Source organism: Carassius carassius, chromosome 22 (assembly GCF_963082965.1).
Source record: "Carassius carassius chromosome 22, fCarCar2.1, whole genome shotgun sequence".
NCBI lineage: Eukaryota > Metazoa > Chordata > Actinopteri > Cypriniformes > Cyprinidae > Carassius > Carassius carassius.
This window is the reverse complement of record NC_081776.1, coordinates 12,651,513-12,659,236: the sequence shown is the minus strand read 5'-3', so window position 1 is coordinate 12,659,236 and position 7,724 is coordinate 12,651,513. Positions and strand designations below refer to the sequence as shown.

The 7,724-nt window shown below is 35.4% G+C and overlaps 1 protein-coding gene across 1 annotated transcript; it reads right to left on the bottom strand.

The window, feature by feature from the left end:
* Positions 1 to 3,298: 3,298 nt before the first annotated feature.
* pax4 (paired box 4) lies at positions 3,299 to 6,369 on the bottom strand. Its single transcript, XM_059504515.1, is given in 8 exon segments — positions 3,299 to 3,688; positions 3,759 to 3,831; positions 3,955 to 4,037; positions 4,147 to 4,284; positions 5,029 to 5,119; positions 5,900 to 6,115; positions 6,194 to 6,346; positions 6,349 to 6,369. Coding segments are annotated over 8 exon segments (1,122 nt in total). The 3' UTR covers positions 3,299 to 3,341.
* Between the last annotated feature and the right edge of the window lie 1,355 nt (positions 6,370 to 7,724).

Below are 7,724 nucleotides of genomic sequence, written 5' to 3'. Positions count from 1 at the left end.
GGCTAGGAAGAGAGGGGTGGGGTCAACAGAGCTCATTAACATTTAAAGGAAAATGCTACAAAACAGCTTACTCTGAAAAGAGCTGCTTTTGACAGGGTAAGAAGGGTGTTTTTACACTACCCTTGAGAAAGTTTACACAAACTATGCTACACACTTTTCATTAAGACCCTAAAGTATCATAGCAACTTGTGGAAAATGGGCACCCGATGAACCCTTTAACTAAAGTTTATGGAGTTTTTAAAACTAAAATGTATTTTATTGTAAATATTATGTTCACTATGTATATAAGGGGTCTGGTTTTTTTACATTTTAGCAATTTTTACACTTGTTTTGTATCGTTAACACCAGTTTTGTGATTTTGTGTGCTGCTGCCGTCAATGGTCTTAATATTAAATATCTAGGCTGCTGTTATTTGTAATACTTTTTATAGATTGTTTTGTATTTTCAACTTTTAAAATGTGAAAAAAAAAGATAAAATTAGCTAAATAGCAAAATGACTGAATGAAAAAAAAAGAAGAAAAAAAAAATATATATATGTATATATATATATATATGTATGTATATATATATATATATGTATATATGTATATATATATATATATATATATGTATATATATATGTGTGTATATATATGTATATATATACATATATATATACGTATATATACATATATATATACGTATATATATATATATATATATACATATATATATACGTATATATATATATATATATATATATATAACAGAATCAGAATCAGAATTAGCTTTATTTCCAGGTATGTTCACACATACAAGGAATTTGTTTTCATGACAGAAGCTCCGCAGTGCAACATAATGTCAGCGACAGAACAAAAAACACAATAAGGAATAAAAAATACAAAAAAATACAAATAGGTAGGTAAGGAATGACAATATATAAATTGACAATGTATGGCAGGTATATTACAATGAGCATTTATGTATGTACAGGTATATTATGTGCAAAAAATGTAAGTGTACGCTAAGTATGTGTGTTAGATAAATAAGTGTATGTGTATATAAATATAAATAGTGTAGTGTGTTCCACAGTTATTATCAGCTGTTCATAAGATGGATTGCCTGAGGGAAGAAACTGTTCCTGTGTCTGGTTGTTCTGGTACTCAGTGCTCTGTAGCGTCGACCAGATGGCAACAGTTCAAAGAGGGAGTGTGCTGGATGTGAGGGGTCCAGAGTGATTTTGCCAGCCCTTTTGCTCACTCTGGATAAGTACAGTTCTTGAATATAAGGGAGGGTTGTACCGATGATTCTCTCAGCAGTCCGGACTACCCTATATATATATATATATATATATATTGTATTTTGAAAATATTAAAAAAGCAAATTCTAATAGCAAATTTGATATTCTAATTTATTGATACCTTCCATGGCCTAATGGTTTCCATTTGCCTGGATCTAATGTTTCAACCCGAGTGTGTGTCGGTTTGCTTGTGTTCAGGCATGAATACAGCCTCCCCTATGGATGTTACAAAAGGACGTGTGAGGAAAAAAGGTCACGCAGACCCAAACCAATAGTTTCCTGTTTCCTTCAGGGTGCTTAAATCAGCAGGGGTCAAAGGTCAAAGTTCGAACTGTTGAAAAGGTAACTGAATTTATAAAGCAGTTACTTGAGTCAAACGGGAGCAGGCAGACAGTATGTTGAAGCAATCATGGATGAGAGTCAGGAGAGCTTTTATGAATAAGCCGTTTCAGCTGATGGAATTTTGCCGCCATGCAAGGTAAAACTACACCTGATTCAGTTGATCCAGCTGCGGCTGATTATTGTTGAATCAGATGTGTTAGTTCAAGGCTGGAACAAATTATGTTATTGTGGGGTCTCAGAGGACAAGGGTTAAAAACCATTGGAACAGACACACGATGTCTGATCTTCTATAGGACTCTAATGTACAGTAAAACACAGAGGTTTTGTGTTTAAATCAAGAGAAAACCACATTTCTACTCCAAACTCTCTCTGAGAGTAATCATTTGAAGTCATTTCTCTGCTTCAGTGGTTTGTTAACTTCCCGTATAATGACTCTCTGCAATCTTTTATTTATTTCTGAGCATCTTGTTCATGAGTGGTGCATATTTTCTTTATCGAGTTTTCTCCTGTATGCACATAGGGAATCGTAGAGTTTTCCCTAAGGGTTTATGTGTTTGATCTTCCTAATGTTGGAAATAAACACAAACATATTTAGATGAATTGCATTCATATTAGAAATAAGCCTTTGAGTTTGACCTCTGCATGTTTGTCAGTGTTGTCCAGACTCTCTGCTAGTGCTTGAAGCATTCTGGTTTGTGTCCAAGTGTTGAGCTTGTTCATTCACCGTGTAGAAGTATGTGAGTTTAGGCCAATGCTCACAGGAGAGATTTTTCACCAGATGAACTGACAGAGGTTGTCTAAGAAGAGTGCATACTATAGTACTAAGTATTTAGTATATAAGGTATTGTGTAAGTAAGTGCAGATACTAGTGCCAATGGCCTCAAAGACAGAGACTGCCGAGGAAAACTGAATAGCAGGGCTCTTGGCGCATGTACTGCAGTGCAAGCTGTCTACTAGGACTTTTATTTTTGTTATGTACTTTTCTGAAAAAACACCTATTTCCTAATTTGTCAAGCTAAATAGCTTTTGCTGCTACTGTATGTGTAGAATAAAGGTGCCCTGGCATGTTTCTACGTACACTGCAAAATTACAGTGTAAAACAATATAAAATTACGTCATAATTAGGATTTCTACAGGTCTTAAACATGTCTTTAAAAGTCTTAGTTTGCCCTTCAACAAATTAAGGCCTTGAAAATTATTCGATCTGAGCCTAAAGTATTAAATAAAGACATTGCATTAAATATTGTGTACACTGCAAAACATCCCTAAATACTTGGTCTTGAAAAGTCTTAAATTAATATTCATAAATAAATACATTATAAAAACAAGTCTAGAATATTTTGAGTAGCTTCTCCTTTTAATTAATTTCATTGGAAGTTTTTTTTTTTTTTTTACAATAATTTTATTGTTGTTTAATTTCCTTCTTTTTCTTTAGCTGTTTATTATATATTTCCATTGATTTCACAAATAATTTTTCATTTGAATTAAATCAGACAATCCTTTAAGTTTTTGGTCCATTCATTTTAAACCATTTATTTTACTTAAATCATACAACCAAAATATCAAATACATGTTTTTAAACAGCCTTGATCAATTAGCAAGAAACAAATATAATATTTTCCACGAAAAAGAAAAAAAAAGAAAAAAAAGCAACAAGCACGGCTAATTGTTTCCTTTGCTGCCCTCAACAGCGATGTTCATAAATGTTCTATTTTGGAATTCAAAACATTGAAACATTCTGTCCAATCAGAGTTTGATAAGAAGCCCACTGTGAATGATTAGCCATTAAGATCCTTTCATCTGTGATAAAGGGAACAATTCGGTAAACTGATTCCTCATTAACATGGTGGTATGGCGGCATCAGACTCTCTGTGTGATCCAATGGACATGTTGACGCTGCATCTGAGTTCAAATGAGCCAATGGGAAAGTGTTCTTGTCTCTGTGATGGGCCAGTGGAAAAGTGGATTGTGACTGATGAGCCAAGTAACCGTCCAATGAGCTGCCAGATGTTTCTGACAATGAAATCAAAGCATTCCTGCTTCCCAGAAACCCCGGCCTAGTTACACCTGAGAAAGAGACACCATTTATAATGCAGGTTATGTAATTCTACAATGAAAACAAGACATCAGCACATACCCAGTGATCCACAGTCACTTTGTTCTTCCTTTTGTTCCCTCCTCATCCTCGCTCTGCGATTGGAGAACCAAACCTTTAGATGGAAGATCAAGATCAGGTTAAACCTCTGAGCCTCTTTTTCATATGACAGATGTTTAATTTTAAGGAACGAAAGCATGTGTTAGCTAAAATTTTAAAGCTGCCTTTGCACTATTGCCTTTATAGTGTTCTGCGGAAGGTTTGTCTCCTCAGACAGCTTTTCTCTGGTCAGCAGGTCTGGATAAAGCCCATGGATGAACTCTGAATAGCAAGGAATAAGAAGAAGAGATGTTATAAAGTAGCTCAGTATAAAAGCGCACGGATGACTGTGAACAAATAGTGAGAGACTGAAGTGACTTAAAGTGATCACCTTCCTCTAACCTCTGGCTCTGATCTGTGGTGAAAGCTGTTCTGCTGCGATGAGAGATGCTTCGCAGGTTCGTGTTCAGTTCTTGCTGATTTGTCTGAGCTATTGTGTGTAAACTCCTCTGCTCATCCACTTGTTCCTCTAGGGTGACAGGAAGTGAAAAAGGGGAGGTTATATTTGATTCAAGACCTTTAAGTAGGATAAACACAGGTAGGACATTTACACTTAATCATCTTTATCATTATTCTTCTATTACTAAACATATGCAACTTTACGCTAAACTTACAAGTAAAACAATAAAGACTTATTTTTGTATATATTTTCGGATATAACTGTTTAAGGTCAGTGAGATCTTTTTAAGAAATGTATACTTTTATTCAGAAAGGATGCTTTAAATAAATCAAAAGTGACAGTAAAGACATTTAAATGTTACATATTTCTACTTCATAAATGCTGTTCTTTTGAACTTCCCTTTCATCAAAGAATCTTGAAAAAAATGTATCACAGTTTCTTCAAAACAGCAGCTGATTTCAACATTCTTAAGCAGCAACTCAGCAAATTAGAATGATATCTGAAGGGTCCTGAGCTTTATTTATTAGGAATCAATTATATTTTAAAATATATTCAAATAGAAAAGTGTTATTTTAAATTATAATATTATTTAATAATATTTTTACTGTATTTGTTTATTTTATTTGATATATTTTTTTCATTTTTTATTTTAACAAATAGACCTAAATGCTGCCCTGGTGAGCATACGATATTTCTTAAAAAAAATTAAAACATCTTAATGACCACAAACTTTGTTTGGCCCACTCAGAACATGTACATGCCACACTTCACCTGTATTCACACTAGCATTTGAATTTGAATGAAATGGGTTACCTGTGTAACTGTGTTTTACATTTGGATATGAACTGCCCACCATGTCCACATCTAGATGAATCTTCTTAAGAATCCGGTTTATGGAAGACACCTGATGACATCATTCATTCATGAGTCATACAAACATTTTTGCTGATCAATAAGATAAAAAAATGCTCAATATTTTTTGCAGGCTAGATTTGTGCATTTAAAGGAATAGTTTACTCAAAAATTAAATTTGCTTACTTTTTTCCTTTTCTTTATCAGAACACAAATTAAGCATTACATCACTTGCTCACCAGCAAATCCTCAGCAGCGAATGGGTGCCATCAGAATGATAAAGTGATAAAAACATCACAAAAATCCTCAAGTCTTCAGTCCATCAATTTATGTCTTGTGAATTGAAAAGCTGTGTGTTTGTAATAACCAAATTCGTTATTAAGTTTTTTTAACCATAGTTTTTTTTTTTTTGGACTCTCATTCTGATGGCACCCATTCATTGCTGAGGATCCATTGGTGAGCAATTGCTCAATTTCTTCAAATCTGTTTGAATGAGGAAACAAACTCATCTACATTTTGAAATATTAGTACATTTTCCACAAATATTATTTTTCATCCTTTTAATGAATAGTTCAACCCAAAATGGAAATTCTGTAATCATTTACTCACCCCCCGGTTGAAGAAAGTCATACAGGTTTGGGTTGACATGAGGATAAATGGTGTAAATGATAAAAATTATTTTGGTGTTGGGGTGAACTATTCCTTAAATTTTATGGTGTCAATACAGAAACTGTTAAAAATATATGTATTTAAATTAATGTTAAATGTTTTGAATATTTGCTATTGACCAAGTAAAGAAAAATCAACCAAAATCAATCAAGTTTTAACCTACACTGGGGACTTTATCTCCTCTGCAGACTCGATCTGTAGCCAGTTTTTGTCGGATCTCCCAGGCGAACAGAGAGGGGTTCTCCCGCTTGTGCTGCGCTATGATGGAGATGACGTCAGGGGTCAGGAGTCTGGGTCTGCTGCCTCCCGTTGATTTAGGACCAATGAACCCTGTGCGCTGAAACCTGCCCAAAATCTTACTGACGCAGCCGTTGGACACCTGCACAGAGCACGCTGTTCATCCAAACATGTTGATATTCAAATAAACACGTGGTGAAGTGAGAACTGTACTCAATACCTTCAGAATCCTGGAGATCTCGCACGGTCTCACGCCCTCGTTCGCGAGCTCAATCATCAGTCTCCGTTTATAGACGGGAAGAGGACGGCCGTTTAGAAACACACCGCCCTGCTGATTCACACTCCCTTCTCCTGACACATACATACAAAAGTTACATCATTGGGAGCTTTGCGCATTTATGATCAAGTGGAATAATCCAGAATCAGATGAACAACTTCAATCACTGAAACAAGGTACAAAACTGAGGCGATATGCATTTCAAAAGTCACTCATATAGGCTACACTTTAGGTACAAGGCCTATATCTGCAAAATGTATGTATTTTTTTATAGGCACCACACCGATGTGATTTTCTTTACCTACTTTTTTGTTCCTGATAGTGTTGAAAAGAACAGTTTTCGTACTGAACTAACATAAAACTTTTGCTAAAGTCTTATATAAGTTCAGCAGTTAGACTGGTTCTGCATAAGTGAACGCTTCAGAGCCGATTATTATACCATTGTCATTATAGCCTTGTGCGTCTTTGCAGTAAAAACGCGGCTATACAAATGTAGGCTATATAAATATAATGCATGTCATATATAAATAGTTTTCAGAGTTTCAACTCAATTTCTTAATCAGTAAAAGTCTAACTTTAGCAATTAGGGGTTGAAAATCTTTGGAAGCACTGTAATTATCAATTGCCAACCTTCGTTTCCCAGATCAGTATTTGCGCCGCACATCCCAACGGGCACCTGGCTGGGGGCCATGCAAAAAAGTCATCAAAATTATATTTTAGTAAACATTTAATGTATTAAATTATCCAGAAATCGAATGCGAGAAAAAACACATTGCAAAACGAGTAAGTTAAAAGCCCTCTTACAGCGGAGATGGTCTTATTCTTCTTGAAGGAGATGCGTCCCTGCGTCTGGCTCCCACTCAATGTCCCCTCGCGTGACTTCTTATATTTAACACAGTGCCCTTATCAAGATGACGTACTGTCCACACAGGAAGAAAGTAAATACAGACTCTCGATGGTGACTGCTCACCAGTGTTCACAATGTTTGGTACACGTTTTTTTTATATGTTTAGAGTCAGACTCCAAGTTAGTCATAACGCGTTTGTGTCACACTGTGTGATCGAATTTGCACGGGTGAAAACCATCAGTCATTTCAATTTGGACTGGATTTCGCAACGAATTCAAGAGAAAGAGGTTACCAAAACAACGTGATGTTCGTGCGTTCTCAATTTCATGTTGTATGTAGTTATTAGTCTGAAAAGTGTTTTAGATTAGGCTGTGGGAGTGACACTGGTGTTCAAAACAGATTACGATCCCCAAAATAGGTCCTACCTTTACATTTAATTCAGCACACGTTTAAAATTTTCTCAGAAGTTCCATTAAATTAAAACAGTAGCCCTCTAAAATGTCACTATGTCATTCGCACACTGTGTACACAAACTGGACGAATGCAGTGGTTTCCTAGACTTCCACGGGTCCCATGCATGCGCATATAGGCTAAAAGAGGCACAAACATTTAGCCTAGTGTAGCCGA